The 16,747-nt window shown below is 42.0% G+C and overlaps 2 protein-coding genes and 1 non-coding gene across 3 annotated transcripts; 2 read left to right on the top strand and 1 right to left on the bottom strand.

Moving 5' to 3' along the window:
* Nucleotides 1–203: 203 nt before the first annotated feature.
* On the top strand, nucleotides 204–8,398 carry arl8 (ADP-ribosylation factor-like 8). Its single transcript, XM_069667012.1, has 6 exons — nucleotides 204–604; nucleotides 2,801–2,861; nucleotides 2,957–3,104; nucleotides 4,981–5,064; nucleotides 5,236–5,387; nucleotides 6,751–8,398. The coding sequence occupies exons 1-6, from the start codon at nucleotides 559–561 to the stop codon at nucleotides 6,797–6,799; spliced, it is 540 nt and encodes a 179-aa protein (XP_069523113.1). The 5' UTR covers nucleotides 204–558; the 3' UTR covers nucleotides 6,800–8,398.
* An 834-nt stretch (nucleotides 8,399–9,232) lies between these two features.
* maf1b (MAF1 homolog, negative regulator of RNA polymerase III b) lies at nucleotides 9,233–15,445 on the bottom strand. The gene is made up of 8 exons (XM_069667010.1): nucleotides 14,905–15,445; nucleotides 14,336–14,424; nucleotides 12,297–12,428; nucleotides 12,034–12,196; nucleotides 11,797–11,918; nucleotides 11,592–11,711; nucleotides 10,525–10,617; nucleotides 9,233–10,402 (listed from the first exon to the last, which is right to left on the bottom strand). Exons 2-8 carry the CDS (start codon nucleotides 14,416–14,418, stop codon nucleotides 10,378–10,380), a joined length of 738 nt encoding a protein of 245 aa, XP_069523111.1. The 5' UTR covers nucleotides 14,419–14,424; nucleotides 14,905–15,445; the 3' UTR covers nucleotides 9,233–10,377.
* Nucleotides 15,446–16,544: 1,099 nt separating this feature from the next.
* Nucleotides 16,545–16,617, top strand: trnar-ccg (transfer RNA arginine (anticodon CCG)). Its single transcript has one exon. It is a non-coding gene; the product is annotated as a tRNA-Arg (tRNA).
* Nucleotides 16,618–16,747: the final 130 nt, after the last annotated feature.

The raw sequence follows: 16,747 nt of genomic DNA, 5'->3' as shown, positions 1-16,747 counted from the left end.
CACCATTTATATATGTTTATGAGGTGTAGATATACGCCTTTCCCCTTTTTACAAGCCCTATCTCAGTCTTTAAAATTGTGTTTTGGAGAACTGCTCTCAAAAAACAAAAACAAGTCCAACGTTTAAAACGCCTGACGTCATCACGTTACCGAAAGATAACTGAATAGCTGGGGTTGCTTTTTTTCACAGACCCACAACCAACAGCAGCTAACGGACAGGAGAAGAAGCTGTTGAGCAGCAGAGTAAACACAGCGCCGCAGTTCTCACCTTGTGTTAGTGCGGTTTCTGGAGGCGCTCGACATTAAGCCATCACATCTGTGTCATTTCATACGATTTTATCCTCGCGTTAGTTACGTCTTACAAGTAGCCGAGGCGCATGGAGTCGGCGTTGAAAAGATCGGTTAGGTGTTTTGCGGACAAGAGATCATCCGGCTAATGTTAGCTAGCCGCAGGCAGCCACGGATTGAACGGTGTGGACTCGAGAGTGGAGACGCTAGGTGCTGCTGCTCACTCAACCGACGGCAAGAAGACGGACGGACATTGTTATTAACCTAAACAATGGGCCTCATATTTGCCAAACTGTGGAGCTTCTTCTGTAACCAAGGTGCGTGAAATTGTTACGCTAGCTACTCAACCGAGGATAATGTGAAATGTTAGCCCGTTAGCATAAAGTGAGCAGACTCATAATAACAGATGAGGGACTGTGGCTGCTTTCCCAGCTGAACTCTCTTTGTTTAACTTACAAAACAGTAATTTGAAATACACTGCAGATCTTTTTGTCCATCACTATAGTTGGTCTGTTCATCAGTTTGTCTACCAAGATAATTAACTTAAGTCTCAGTAAGCCTGCAGGAGCGTATTCATCGAGTTGTCAGCTTTAACTCACTTCTTTCCAGGACACATCATATTACATAACTCTGCGCTGACTCTCTCAGAGGCAGTTTAAATGTAAATACCATAATCCAGATTCGTTTTTCCAGTCAGGATGGGACAAATAAAGGCACCGTGCTTAAAACAGAGTCAACTGAGGCAGCAGAAAACATTAAGAGGAAAACAAAGAGCCCAGATAATCCTACACAACATGTCTTTCAGCAATGTGTGTGCTGTTTAAAAACCATAGGGTACATAAGGGTGTGTTTTGTTTTGATTACATTTCCCATGTGATGTTTTTATTAAGCTACACCTCACTGGTTAGTACTGTGGTATCCTCAAATGTGCGGGTTATTTTTGTTTTTTTGCAGGAAACATTAAGGATGCACGATATTGGATTTTTTGCCGATGTTTTCCTTTTTGCAGAATGCCGATTTTGATACAGATATATTAGGCACGTGTTTTTCACCTCATTGCAGAGAACATTAAGTCTCCCCTGTAGTGGAATGATATCATGCCTACTGTTATTGTAGTGAGCGATGCAGAAATAACATAATACAGTGCTTTTTAAAATGTACACATTCATTGGGCAATATAACAAAAGTACTTAAATATTGTGCATCCTTCCGGAATATTCTAGAGTTTTAGAGCTAAAGTGAAGTACATGGATTTGGCAGGATAACTGACTTACATTTTCATGTAATATTCTACTCCAATGTTAATTGTTTTTATCTGATTGTAAATCTATATGAACCCATCTCATCTTAAATCCTCTGCTCTGTGTTGCACTCTTTCCCAGCATCAAGGTTAACAGAGAGTGACTCGCACTTTAAATCCCTGATTCTGGATTAAACCGTTCCCTGCGTCACATTTCATTCACTTTTAAGAGATTACAAGCGGGCACTTAGTGGAATTGTTTGCAACCCGAGTGGTGGGTAATTACAAGTAATCAACACTGCTTCATTAGATTACCTGCACGTAGTTTTTCAAAACAGAATCCCTCATTCGGCCAATTGTGTGACTGTGAATGCACTTATTCGTATCATGGTGTTGCTTTATAGTACTCTGAAACATTTTGCTGCAAGCTCTTATGCCTGAGGTGCAGTTAGTTACTTTATTTTTAAAAAGTGGTTGAATGTAACTAAATTAGCAGTTTTCTCCTTTGGGTATTGTTGACATTTATTTGCAGAAGAAACTAGAAACCTGTAAGTAACTTATTTGAAGGTTTCATTTGCATAAATCACAATTACTAGCAGTAACATTCCAGAAGGATCTGACCTAACCTGGGTCAGATGTTTAAGATAGATTCACATTAAGTGCATAACAAAGAGTTGTATGCATGTCAACGAAATTCCCTGTTTTTACAGCATTTAAATTCAGATATTCTGATGGAAACAATCGGTTTAGTTTTTGCTGTCAGGATCGTCACAGGGTGGCTTTTCTCTCAGGAAGCAATCGAGACGTCGTGTCCTCCAAAAACCCAGTATAGTGCATCAAGAATGTCAGATCTGCGAGCCCTCTGACCAGACTTCCTTCCTCCTCTGCAGCCAGAGGCCTCAGAAGGGTGGAAAAGTCAAAACACTAAAGTGGGATATTTTGGCACATCCGTGTCAACTCTGGTTCTGCGTTTAGTCTGTAACATTCGGCTGCCCTACAGGCGTCAAAGCCTTTACTGTTGCAAACTGTGCTCGCAGGTTTTTATGGCTGGAAAGAAGTGGAAAAAATGAGGTCAAGACGTGTTGAGGAAGGAAACTTATGATTGTGAATGGGCAGGAATGTATTGTATAGACTGAAAGCATTTATACTTTATGACACTCATTGCCACCTTTTCTTTTTACAGAGGCTGTAAGTGAAGGGAAGTGATTTACATGCCTGTATTTGTGCACGTCCTGGAATTCACAGTTAATGTACTTTAATGTTTGCTTTGCAGAGCACAAGGTGATAATTGTTGGACTTGATAATGCAGGGAAAACCACTATCCTCTACCAGTTGTAAGTACTCTGTAATTTACTACAAGAACCGTCTTTTATGCTGCTTCTGATTTGCAAAAATTCACTTTTGGATTCTGTTTTTTCCGATTGTCAAGTCTGATGAATGAGGTGGTCCACACGTCGCCCACTATTGGAAGCAACGTGGAAGAAATAGTGGTGAAGAACACTCACTTCCTGATGTGGGACATCGGAGGCCAGGAGTCTCTCAGGTCCTCATGGAACACCTACTACTCCAACACAGAGGTGAGAAGCACAAGCAACACGTTGTACACTTTATCCGGCAGAGGAGGGGAACGGGAGTATTGTCCAGCAGCGACTTTTCTTCCTGAGCAGCTGGTGTGTTTGTTCAGAGCACAGACGGCAGCAGGGGCCGCCCGAGTCAGAGGTCAGCCTTCTCACAATGGGGCCTGTCTGAAAAAGTGAAGCGAGGGGTCAGCCTCCGCTGTGTTCGGGAGGAGAAGAGCGGTGCAGAGTCGTGGCAGAGGCAGATGTGTGGGAGAAAGTAAAGAGAGCTCTCTACAAAAACAAGTTACGCTGTCTTGGTGTAACATCTGCCAGATGCTTTTGTTCTGTTCCACAGGCATGACTACTCGTTCCAAACTCTTCCACACATAAACCCAGAACCCACGTTCACACATGCTAAACTCCTCAGCACTTTCTCATGACATGTTTCTGCTTAAGACCAACAAAACATTTTGATTCTTAGTTTGAATTTGAAAAAGGCAGCTTGGGCTGAGGGTTACTTTGATGTATTTATTTTTCTGGAGCTGCAATAATTAATTGATTGGCAGAAAGTTAATTCTCATCCATCATTTTAATCGTTTCCTTTTCAAAATTGCTAAATATTCTCTGCTTTCAGCTTCTCACATGTGGCTATTTGCTGCTTTTGTTTGACTAATATGATGAGTTGAGTTGATTTAATATTGTTCAGGTAATGGTCTGATGTTCAAACAAAACAAGCTAATTAAGGACTTCACCATGGACTTCTATTTTTAACAATTTATAGACTAATCAGTGAGTTAATTTAGGAAATTAATAACTGCACTCTTATTTTCCGACAGTTCATGGACCAAATAAATGATTAATAAATCAACACAATAAGGGCCAGACAGGTCAGTGATGAAGTTGCAGCCCAAAGATTCACATCAGATGTGGATATTATCCAGAGCTGCCTTTCCACACATGTAGCAAACAGCATGAGACGTGTTCTTACCTACTGGAAATACTCAGTTTGGTTCAGGTAGCGCTTGCAGCATAATCAGGAGGACGATTGCTGACTCTTTTCTGTTCTGCTTTTATCAAAACAACGTGTATGACGTTGTAAGAAATATAAACGAAAGAGTGGAAAGCTACGTAAAGGCAACGAGAAGGTTGCAGAGTGGCGACACTCATCAATAGCCTGATTGAAATCTTCCGGCACTGCTCAATCAGACATTCGAGCGTTGCTCTCGGGAGCTGGCAGGGTAAAATCCGTTTGATGTCAGGTTTAACTGATTCTGACATTTTTGTTCTCTAATGATGCAGCTCTTCACGGTTATGTCCGGATAAGTTCAGTGTAGGTGTGAAAGCGGCGCTTCTTTTTACTGCAACTGCTGTGATACTTCTCAGATCTTTAGTTTCTGCCATGTGAAGCGTCTTTGCTGTTTTTACTGGAGATATGAATGATTGCATGTCCATGTTTCTTACTGCCACTTTAAAGTCCTGACAATACCTCTGAGAATAGAGTAACAAGGGGCCCTACAGTTGCTATAGTGACCATATACTCTGGTAACCCTACAGTTACTATAGTAACTTCACCCTTTCATTGAAGTGTAGATCCCCGGCGGTGTTCTGGGTCACAGTCATGTTGGATAACACGTGTGGTTGAAGCTCTTTCCTGGGTTGTTTGGTTTGAATGGCGTCTCTCACATCTCGTCGAAATTAACGTCTCTTTGGCTCTTTGTCATGCAGGGTCACTCTCCCTCATTCACAGAGGAGTTATTAGCATAGCAGTCACCAGCGCTCATTGTGAGGAGGCCTTTGGCCCGGAAGTGCCCCCCCTGCTGTGCCGCATTTCATTGCTGTAAATGTCTTTTGAAAAGCGGGTCACTGAGTGTGATTTTTGCCTCCTCCTCTGCAGTTCATCATTCTGGTGGTGGACAGCACGGACAGAGAGCGGCTCGTCATCTCGAAAGAGGAGCTCTACAGGATGCTGGCTCACGAGGTAACGCACATCTTAGTACGGAGGAAGTAAAGCACACAGAGCTGCCTCTGTTGTTACAGTCCACGTTGATTTTCCACCTCTCCGCCCTGCTACATTGTTCAGAGTTTGGGGGGTCAAAAGGTGGCAGCGAGCGAGGTTATGGTTTCATTGTTCTCTGTTCTCTCCCCTCAGGACCTGCGGAAAGCAGCTGTGTTGATATTTGCCAATAAGCAGGATATGAAGGACTGCATGTCTGCAGCCGAGATCTCCAAATACCTCACCCTGAGCTCCATCAAAGACCACCCCTGGCACATCCAGTCCTGCTGTGCACTTACAGGAGAAGGGTGAGACATGTGCTTTACGAACTGTTAAAACACAGCAGAGTGACAGAGTGACATTTTCAGGATTTTAATCACCATAACATCCAGAATATAAGTCGCAGTCTGTTTTGGGGGTCTCCCAGAGGGAAAAGGTTTTCTATAGCTAATTATTGATAAAACAGTTTATAGTAAGTAAGTTATTTCGACACTGTTTCAATTTATTTTTATTTAAAACATATTCAGAACACACTAATTACAGCCCACCATCTGTTTTCACCAGATTACCGGTGCGGTAGCTGGCAGCCTACGTTAATGTTGATTGTTGTTAGGGTGGCAGCTGCACTGGCGATCATGACAATATGTCTGTGACGAAGCTTTAACTAGATTATGGCGCCATCGTCTGGGTAAAATACCGTAACACAATAACATACCTGTCTGCATTTTATACTGGTATATTGGTCGCACTGGTTTTTAGGACGCAGTCCACTTTTTAGATGGAGAAAAAAGAATGAAAGGTGCGTCTTCTACACTGAATTTTATGGTAATTAAATAATTAGATATTGCATAAAATCTATTATTATCAGAAGCTAACACACCTACATTTATAGGTATAAGGACGCTTTTTAACACTTCAGGATGCAGTTTATAATCAATGCCATTTTGCCCATACGAGACAGCAAAGACAATATGAAGAAAAACAAGGACTATGTTTTATTAAAAAGATTTATACAGATGCTTTTAGTATAATGTGTATTGTTAGAGTATGTTGTGCAGCCTCACTGAGTTTTGAGTTTTTACAGTTTTAAAGCAACACGCGCTGGTGATGCATACAGTACAGTGAGAAATGAGATGCACAAACATGAAGATCTAATCAGAATTGAAGTTATTTAGTATATTTAGATAAATATCCTAAAACCTCCTAACGCCACTGGGCCTGCATCACACATGAGGTACATCTATCTTTTGTGCAAACCAAATGAGCATTTATTGGTTGATTTTCTGTTGCATATTACACAATGATGCGTGCCCCACTTCTGCACTAAAGTAAAATACATTTAAGAAATAGCTCAGGGGAGTCTTTGACTTTCATTTCACAAGTGAGCGATGGAAACAAGCTGTTGAAAATATTCTTTAAGGTCTGCCGTAGGTTCTGTAAACCACCAGATGGCGCCGTGCACACTGAGTTTAACACCCTGAAGCCTCACATATTTTCTTTGCATAAACAGGAAGGCAGCGCCTTTAACCCTCATCTGTCCATCTAAAGTGTACTAAAAGTGTTTCCTGCAGCCAGGGAGGCAGCTGCTGTGTATTTATTCCATTATTACAACAATAGAAGTCATGAAACATGTTATCTAAAGTTTGCTTTTTCTCATCATTGCTCCTCCAGTTTATGCCAAGGCCTTGAGTGGATGACCTCCAGGGCCGGACTCAGATAGCCCCTCCCTCCGCCGTGGACGGCCTGACTACCTGCACCACCCACACGGTGGCACAACAGCATCTCCTTTACTGGCTTATTGTTACTATTTTTTTTTTTTTTAAATGATGCATTTTAACGGACTTTGACCTCCGCAGACGACGCGGGACAGGAGCACGACCCTCCTGCAGCTTAATGGTTCCAGCGGAGCTGCTGTTTCCTGTCCTGAACCAGCGAACTGACCTGGTTGTGGAGCGAGAAGTCGCTTTTACAGTGACGGAGGAGGAGAGGATAAATGTCCAGGTGTAAAGCAGGGCTGCACTGGACGCTTGTCATTTACCCTACATACATATCATGTTACATCACACCATATCAGATCAGAGTTTGCCACGTTGGTGCCCAGCTTTAGGGAAATATGGTGCAGCTCTTTTACTGTTATTTTTGTTATATAAGTTTGTTCAGGTACAAATCCACAGGGCAGACAAAGGGATTACAAGCAGTATTGTAAAACCAGTTCGATAGGAAAGGTGGCACAATGTTTTTTTCTTTTTAAATAATGTTCTCATTTATTTTATTTGTCTTACAGTCGTAGCAAAGCTTTTGTTTTCTGTTACACATGATTTCAGTTCAATAAGCTACATTATTGGTGGTTGTTCTCACATTTAAAGGTGTCAAACACGAACTTGGCGCCTGTACTTGTTTATCGAGGCAAACGGTGCAGACTCAGAGTGTTGGCAAAATAGTCCTTAAAACAAAACCCTCAGATTCAAATTAGCAAAACATTAAACTTTTAAGAGTCATGATTTCAAATGCAGGTAATGCTGAGTTTTAATAACAGTATTTTAAATTGAAATACTATATTATGTTGATGATGCGTTATGATTTTTATTTAATTTCTCTGCTTTTATAGACTTTTACATAAAGGAAGGATAATGGCGAGTTAGCGGCTAGACCTGTTTTGTATTAACAGATGATCATTGGTGCTCTGGACGCGTGTGAGACTGACGCACCGCATCCTCATGTAAGCATTTCATTCATTTCCAGCAGCCACTTTTTTCTGGACCAGTTTTAAGCAAAGGGATCAGAATTAGCCAACATCAAACAGGTGCCACACATAAGGATTATCTAAACTTTCAGCCGTCGTACAGTTATAATACTTGATCCTCAGCCTTAACTGTGCTGTCCTGAGTGTCTGGAGTATGAATCTGACAGTCTGCCTGTTATTTTTACCCTCTGTGACCCGGTATGAGAATTCCTTGCTAACAGATCTATGCACGTGTCACTTTGAAACCATGTTTACCATTTGCAAGCTCCATAAAGTGGCCAAAAAGGAGGAGGTGCATGAGTTTCATTGGATCGAAGCGGTGTCCATCTTGGTGAGGGCGTGTGCCTCTGGGTCTCTAGTAGTAGTAGTGGGGCGGGAGGGCTTGGACAAAGTATTTTTACACTAAACAGAATAAAGGGTGCAGCACCCCAGACTCTCTGCAGCATTAAGGTTCACAGCTTTTACCTTGATCTCACAAAGCAAGGGAACCTGATGATGTACTCTCAGTGTGGTGGCGTTCAGTCTGGGTCATGTACTGTATTCACTTTTTCTTTTTCAATAAAAGCTGGTTTTGAACTTTGAGCCTGTTTTCTTTTCCCCTCCTCCAGTGAAAATCAAGTTGTAAACATCTCCATGTGACATATCAGGGACAACATCAGCAGTCATCTCCATGGCTGGGCCTGTCTGCTTTTAAACTGCAGTGTACCAAGGACAGGCTGAACAACACATTTTCAGATTGGCCGCTTTGTGATGTCACAAACCTAAGGAGCCAATCCCGTTAATGGACGTGGTGACGCTTTGCATATCATTATGTGCAACCTATGGCAACCACTTTGGCGATGCGCGAGCCAGCTGTAACCATCATGGTAATTATTGCAAACTCACTACTGACTACTAACGTTAACGTTACTACTAATTACTACATTTCAAGCTAGCTAAGTTTCAACAAGTTGGCACTAAACGATGGCAGAGACTTGCTTTGTTTTCGGCTGTAATTTTACGAAAGGAGAAACGTAGCACATAGTGGGCGGGGCCTATGCAGATTCAGGAATTCTAAATGAGAGATAGAGCGTTCAGTGTAGCAGCCCCCACCCTCTGGAACGCTCTCCCTCCCGACCTCCGCAATGCTCCCACACTGGACTCTTTCAAAAAACTCCTCAAAACCCATCTATTCAACACAGCCTACAGCCTTTTACACCAGTCATTTAATGTACTGTGTCTAGTCTGAGTGGGTTTCTGTGTTTCCTCCTTGTAAAGCGACCTTGGGTCCCATGAAAGGCGCTATAAAAGTCATTATCATTATTATAACCAACAAAAAACTCCTTACGGGAGCTTTAGGAAAGATTCAAACTAGGAAACGATGAACAAGATTCTCGTGATCATTTTGCTGTTTCAGAGAGAAGACGCGAGTCTGATTCAAACACCAGTTTATTCACATCTGCAATATATGGGTCAATTAAACAAAGCACAGAGCAGCCAAGAAAAGTCACAGAACTCCTACCGACTCGTAAGGAACAAAAGAGGAGCTTCTCAGTTTCTAAAAAATAATGTCAAACATTTCAGCCATTTCACTGTCATGTTTGTCCTCTAAATTGTACTATACATTCACCGTAATGAAGCCTTTGCACTGTGGTAATGAACAAAGAAAAACTCTGGCAAGACTGACATTTAAAAAGGAATTCAACAGGGAGGAGGGTTAGAGGGAACAGTGGAAAAAACACTGGATTTAGACAAAACAAATCAATCATGGGACAGATTGAAACAAACAATCGATCTGTTAAAAGCTGATATGTTCTCTAAGCTGCAACCGGGGCGCCAACAGTTTCCGTGGCAATGCCCAACTGTCTAAAGTACAAACGAGCAGTAATAAGATTCAATAATACAAGTTTCAGTTATAAATGCAGCGTCTTTTTTTTTTTTAAAGATTTCAAACTCAGTGCTAAAAAACTCACAGTAACGCCAATGTCACACACGACACACACAAGAACTAGCAAACAATGAGTGACAGATGAGTTCTCCGCTGATCAGTGAGTCAGTCTTATCCAGCTCAGGTCGGAATATCAGAGATCTTAATCTGTGTGAGTTTTCATTGATGCTGGTGTTTCCCGGACTCCTCTCTTGTTTGACATCAAACGCAAGTAGCTCAACTCGCTTGCAGTCTTTAGATGGCCACTCGTCAACAACAAGACCTTCTTCTTCTTCTTAAGTGTCCATGAAGGGGTCTCTTTGGAAGTGTGGCAGGTGTGCAGAAGCCCATGTGTGTGTTTGTGTGCGTGTGTGCTTGTTTGAGCTTAGGGTCTAAAAATCATACTGGAGCTTGAAGGAGCTTAAAGTGAGAGCAGGGTCTTAACAAAATGTCCACCGGCTCACGTTGCACAGTTCACTGCCAGCAGAGGAGAGGCCTTCAAACATGCAGATGATTAATGCGTGAAAATGGCTTTGGATGAGGCAGCAAAAATTAAAATTAAAAATAAGGTACATGAGGCGAAAAAATGGGAGGAGAGGAGGAGAAGCCGAGATACTCTTTGGCTGGAGGTGCGTCTGTCGGGGGGATCTCACACGCACAGAGCTCTGGGGAACCTGGGAGGAGAGAAGAAGAACATGAAAATTACATCTCTTGCATCCTATGTATCAGAAGCCATATCTAAATGCTTTTTAATACTGTAAACCAAGACAAACAACTGGATGATCATGAGTCTAACCTGTCCTCAGTGAAGCCGTCCATCTCCTCTTCGCTGTCCAGCTCCATGTCCAGCTCGTTGTCGAGACAATCGCGTCCGTAGCCACTCAAGACACTGCAGGAGTACAAAATGTAAACACCATTAGAGGTTTACAAAAGCTGCGAAATAGGAATTATCCTTTAAAGGGGGGGTTATTATGCTATTTTCAAGCTTCATATTTCACTCTGTGATGCCTGTGGAGTAGCTTAGCATAATTTACAGTTAAAAAAAAAAAACTCACACTGGTGCTCTGTGCAGCCTCTGCCTGAAACGACTCAGTCAGCTCTGTCCCTTTAAGAAACCCCGCCCCTACAAGCCCACTTTCTTCTGATTGGCCAGCTCGCCACAACTTGCCGAGAGGCAGAACTCAGTGTTTGAGACGCCTATCCTACCCTGTAGCCGTGTTATAGAGTTGTCAGCAAAGAGTACACTTCACTTTTTTCTGTCTGGAAATCTTGTCCTTTGGAAAAGTAAACACTGATGTCTTTCCTTCACAGCCAAAGAAACACTTTCTCCAAGACATTCTTCACTACTGCTCAACGGCTCGGCTCGTCAAGTTGGTTGAGTGAAGAAAATGTCCGAGGCCAACCGAGTGGCTGGGTGGGCGTGTCTTTGAACTTTGTCGAAGGCAATAAGTTCTGCTGTGTATCGGGCAGATTAGTTCCTCCACTTTGTGATGTCACAAAGTGCAGTGTCTGGAGAAGTCTTTCTGAAAGCAACCGTTCACAGCAGCCTGACATTTTTAGCAGTGGATTACTCCGACATACTTTCACCTACAGATTTGAAACTTCACATCCAATATTGTCACCATATATATATATATATATATATATATATATATATATATATGTCTTAAAATCTGAAACTGCATAATACCCCCTCTTTAAAAAGTGTGTGAATCCAAGTATACCACCATCACCGAGTAATTTTTTTTAGGTTGTTGCTTTCCATTCAACACATTTTTTTCCTTCTGCGCTCGCTAAACTACACATTTATTTGTAATCTGAGGTAAAAAAAAACTACACTGGATCTGTTCAGCGGCCACTGACCTGACTGAGCGACACGTGAAGAATACAATCCTCTTGAGTTTCTTGTTGTAGAAGAAGTAGTTGAAGGACCAGAGGCTCCCCTCCTCACCAAAAGGGTCAGAGTCCAGATCAGGGTTGTAGCTGAAAACAAATATGAAACCACGTCAGACTTAAAAGGGTTGCAACAAAGGGTGTTTTCAGGTGGGTAAGTCCACAGCACACCTACCTGTAAATGTCACAGCCCTGCAGGTTGATCTCTTGGTCCATGGCGTTCCACAGCTCCGGCCCCAGAGAGTTAAAGTCCTCTCCCACGGCTGAGAACAAGCTGCCGTTTACTGCGTTAGCCACCTGCAGAGAAAACATATGTTATTTTCATTAAACATAATAAACACCTTCATTTTTCTGTATTTTGTGATAAATATCAGTCTTGCTTTAGAGGTCAGCAACAGGACAGCGCACTAACCCAGTTGACGCTGGGCTCTCTGCTGAACTCATGGGCCCGCGCAGCGCTGAAGTCATAGTCGGGCCTGAACGACTCGTTGAGCGTGGTGATGAGGTAGAAAAGAGTCTTCCTGCAACACTTGTCGCTCAGAGGGTTCTCCCCGTCCTCAATGCTCTTCCCCAGCCTGCATCGAATAACACGAGATAGGAAATTAACTAAAGATTACAGCTTCAAACACTAAACTCAAATCTGCTCTCTCTTTCACTGTGAACTGTAGGACTCACTGTGAAGGGCTGGTGGCGCTGGTGGACTGAGGAGGGGACAGGGCCTCCAGGACGTGCGGCTCTCCCTCCTGGCAGAACTGCTTGAACATATGTTTGTCGTCCCCGGCCATCTTGCAGGAGTAGCTCTCGATCCTACATGGGGGGGAAAAAAGGTAAATATCACACATCACATGTCATACATGCTGAATGACACAGGTGGAGGAGTGAAAACGTTTGCCTAATCCCTCAAGATTACTTTAATAGTCCGCTAGGCTTAAACACACAATGACACAAATGCAAAAGGAGCGCTTGTGGATACAAATGTTACAAACTGAAACACAAACTAAAACTTGAATCCCTCTTTTTGCCCAATGTGCACTTTGTGGAGATTAAAGTATCATATCAGACTTTGCACTGAAGTTATCAAACAATAAAACACTGCCTGCAAAAAGCACTCGTGTTTTTCCACTGGAGTCGTATCTACACGAACATCTGACAAGAACAAGTCGGTGCCAAAACTCCCTGTGTGCTCCTTCATGTCTCTGGGTCAGACGCCACAGTACACAGATATGCAAGTAGAGCAGACGGGCGTGCGGTTGTTTATTTTGCCTCCTCCCACTAAGAGTTATGCAAGAGCAAAAGGTTGTGCAACTTGAGATAGACTCGACTGCTCAGACCCTCGGCCTTATTTTAGCTACATTTGATGGCAGCGGACACGGCGATGGAAAAATCTGCCCTGGTTTTTTTTCCGTCCACAACACAGCTGACCCACCGCCAAAACACTGACACTGGAGCAGAGCGAAGATTATCAACACTAAAGGGTTATTTTTAAAAGCTACACTAGTCACATGCCCTGGTGACAACTCGTACCACAGTTTGCATACATGTTTATCTGCATTTTGCTGTGTTTAGCTATAACTGACTCGGCTGGTTTGTACACCACTGTGCAAATTCTTACATCAACAGAATGACCTTTATGCAGACTACCAGCTGTGTTATTTCTTTGAGCTTCATGTTATTTGGAAGAACCGTTCAAGTGAGGTAAAAAATACATCTCTTAATTTGTTTAATTTCTACATGATGTAAAATCTGCGGAGAAAACCAGAAGCCTGGTGGGAACATTTCTAGTCGAAAAAGCCTGCAGCTTGCAAGTCCTGCTGCTGCCATCGGTTGCCTCACTAATCCACTAAGCAGCCTAAACACCAGCAGCCTCAGTAGATTAAGCAGCATTCAGCTATCATGCAGCATAGCTGTATGTGTTTATCTCTGAACATGTACATACAGTCTGTGCCAAATAACACTTCAGTCTCATAAATAGCCGCAGAGTGGTGCGAGAGGACACCGTGCTGTGCGTCAGTTGAGGTCACAACCAGCACAGAAGCTCAGTTTCGACACCCACAATGACAACCCTGCACCCAGACTCAGCATAACTTCACAACCCACTGGACTTTATGTAACTACACTGTCACAGAAACCAAAGGCCTTACATAACCTAAAACACACTGGAATAGTTGCACCCTTATATCAAAAACATGCAGTTAATTATTAACTGTCAGTATATGCTCTGAAATGCAGGCTTTCAGTTTAGTCGCAGGTCTTTGTTGCTGTTACTGCCCCCGTTTATGAGCAGAGTCAGTGATCTCTGAACCAGACACACTGCTCATACACTCTCCTTCTTTGGCGATATCATATCAGATGGAAAAGTGGAGAGGGGAACCATTACAAGGAAAACTTCAGCCAAGTTGGAGGTTTGAACACATAGTTCAAATTCTCAAGTTTGTGTTGAAGTTCCTGTTGAGCCATTAAGCCTGCACTACTTAAATAGAAACAGTAAAGCTGTTCTCACCAACACACCTCTCTGACCTGTGAATGCATCTCCCCCTGGCTAAGGTGTGTTTGTGTATCTATGCAAAAAATATGGACACAAAAAGTCTGCAAAGCCTTAATTTGTTCCCTGATATTAGAACTACTGTTTGTTCCCGTTAGAGTGTAACAACATATGTTAGAGACGTGGGCTCAGGTGTTCGGGTTGCAACGAGAGCTAAGGCTATCATCCTTACCTGCCAAGGATGCGCGACTCTCCTGTTTCAACGCACAGCCGGGAGCTGAGGGCTTCAAAGCTGGAGTTTTCCAAAAGTTTCATTGCTGCCTGTAATGAAAAAGAAGCAACAGAAAGTTAATGTAGCCACTAGATTACTTATAACTCCCATATTTTGGATGTGTTTACTATTAAATGCTATTGTTTGCATCATGTCATGCATGCATACTACGTAAATATGACAAGTTTAAATACATAAATTAAGGGAAAAGGAGGTAGACCTTGACTGTTGTCTCAATCTTTCTAAGAATGGTAAACAAATTGTATCATAACCAAGAAAACTGTTATTTAGCTAACATAGCTTGTAAACATACACTAGTCATGTAACATAACACGTGTTAATAGGATCTAATCACGTCAATAAATATGTACAATTAAAAGACATGATTAGTACTGCGGGGCTATAGCGCCCCGTGAGGGCCAATTTTAGGTCAAAAAACAATTTCCTTTTTCTGTCAGCGCTGCCCCTCCCCCACCCAAATCGTCTTCCTGGTTCAGTACATCAGAAATAATGTTACACAATTCACTCACCGAGCAATACTTGAACCACACGCAGATAGCAATGGGTTTAAAAGGCAAGCCGTCGTCTGTAGACACTCTTCTTTTTAACCTAGCTGGTTAGTCGGTGAAGCAAAAGATTAACGATCCCCGCTTTGTTGTTGACCAGCTAACGGAGGGCTAACTAGCGCTTAGCTCGCTAACTACCAACGCTCCTGTCTTAATTCACAGCCGAGCTCTTAATTCGCACTCGAACTTAAGCATCTTCCACAAGAACTCGGTCGAGAATGAGTTATTCTGAGGCCTTTTAAATTTATAGAAAAACTGCTCTTCCCGATTAAATGCGATGAGATTAAATCCAAAGACAGTTGGCGTCCGTCGGAGTCTGTCTGCAGCGGCATCCCTTTCGACCTGATTTTACAAAGAGGATCGTATAGAATAATCAAGTCGCCTTTTTCTCAGCGACTCGATCAGAGAGTAGCAACTAACGAGCTACCGAGCCTAAAATTGCTCAAATCGGTTCGAGCGTTCTACAAATCGTCGATTTCCTCAGCGACGCATCTATTCTCATCAAAACAACGGTATCTACTGTAAGGGGAAACCCAGCCCCTTTTCCTTTATATATCCATTAGAAACCACACACACCCACTTTCACCAAAGCCCGTTCATGATTGGCTGATTGTCTTGTCAGTTCAAATTACAACTGATGTGATTGGTTAACACTCCCTCGGTCAATCCCCAGGCTAGAACTGTGTCAAATATCTCGACTGGTTATCAAAAACGCAACTGCTGATACAGATACAAGACCTGCGGATTCAGAATTGTTTTACTTGCTTTTAAGATATTTATGCGCTCTGGTCATCTTTTGAGGTCTAGGCTTTGGAACAGTTACGTAAAAAAAATATTTAGATTAACCAATTGGTGTAAATGAATTTTTTTCCCAGCCTGGATTTCTCCAAAAATACGTAATCGACAAATCTAGTTTCACTTTCACTGGATTTATATTATAAATAATCATGTCTTTGCACACTACTTTTCTGGTTTTTATTTGTGTAGGTTTTGAAGTTTTATTTAATATGTGGAGGCCCTGTGTGACAAATTGTATGACTTGTTTTTTAGAATCAGAATTACTTTATTTTCGGGCGTTTCAGTTGCTCTGATACAGAGAAAAGCATGAAGAATATAAAATATTAGTAAGAAATACGTCAGATATGTGTAGTATGTATACAATAGATAAGAAATAAATATAAAATATAAAATTGGTGAGAAGTGGGCTCTATGGTGATTAACATAAGAATGTCAGAATTAAATATAGTTGCCAGAATATGAGTAAATACAGTAGTAAAGAAAAGCAACACAACATTGTTAAATTAACAGTGTAAATGCTTTATGTCAGATTATTGCACAGATGAGTTATTGCTCATCAGATGAGTTATTGTTATTGTAAATCACTATGTATTGTTCTAAATAGCACAAAATATTATGAATGATTTTATTAAAGGTTTAGCAAAGACTTGAGCACGGAGCAAGAGCAGTATTAATGGGCAATTGAAATAGCATCCTAAAAAGAAAAGGAAGCAGATGGGGGGCATTGAAAACCACTCTGTTGCATTCTATCCTTACATCGCAGTCGGCAGTTATCAAATGATATGCACCACATCAAATTTGATTGAGGCCCAGTGGCCTAATGGATAAGGCATCAGCCTCCGGAGCTGGGGATTGTGGGTTCAAGTCCCACCTGGGTCGAAAACTGCCGAGTATGATGACTTAATTTATAAAGCTGCAAAACAGGATGAATTTGCTAGAAGCACAATGTTAATCAAGTAATAACATCAAAATCATATATAAAACCTCATTGTAAAAAACAACCAACCCA

The sequence above is a fragment of the Semicossyphus pulcher genome, unplaced genomic scaffold (genome assembly GCF_022749685.1).
Source record: "Semicossyphus pulcher isolate SPU_LCO1_2020_fin unplaced genomic scaffold, fSemPul1.0.p SCAF_18, whole genome shotgun sequence".
Lineage (NCBI taxonomy): Eukaryota > Metazoa > Chordata > Actinopteri > Labriformes > Labridae > Semicossyphus > Semicossyphus pulcher.
Note: the sequence above shows the minus strand (reverse complement) of the source record. Positions and strands in the feature narration are given on the sequence as shown.

What these genes read in the sequence shown, in the direction of transcription:
- arl8 (XM_069667012.1), top strand. Translation starts at nt 559, where the DNA reads ATGGGCCTCATATTTGCCAAACTGTGGAGCTTCTTCTGTAACCAAG. An exon ending in ACCACTATCCTCTACCAGTT is followed by an intron (nt 2,862 to 2,956) that starts GTAAGTACTCTG and finishes CCGATTGTCAAG; the next exon opens with TCTGATGAATGAGGTGGTCC. An exon ending in ACAGGATGCTGGCTCACGAG is followed by an intron (nt 5,065 to 5,235) that starts GTAACGCACATC and finishes CTCTCCCCTCAG; the next exon opens with GACCTGCGGAAAGCAGCTGT.
- maf1b (XM_069667010.1), bottom strand. Translation starts at nt 14,418, where the DNA reads ATGAAACTTTTGGAAAACTCCAGCTTTGAAGCCCTCAGCTCCCGGCTG. An exon ending in GAGTCGCGCATCCTTGGCAG is followed by an intron (nt 12,429 to 14,335) that starts GTAAGGATGATA and finishes CCCCCCATGTAG; the next exon opens with GATCGAGAGCTACTCCTGCA. An exon ending in GAGAGCCCAGCGTCAACTGG is followed by an intron (nt 11,919 to 12,033) that starts GTTAGTGCGCTG and finishes TTTTCTCTGCAG; the next exon opens with GTGGCTAACGCAGTAAACGG.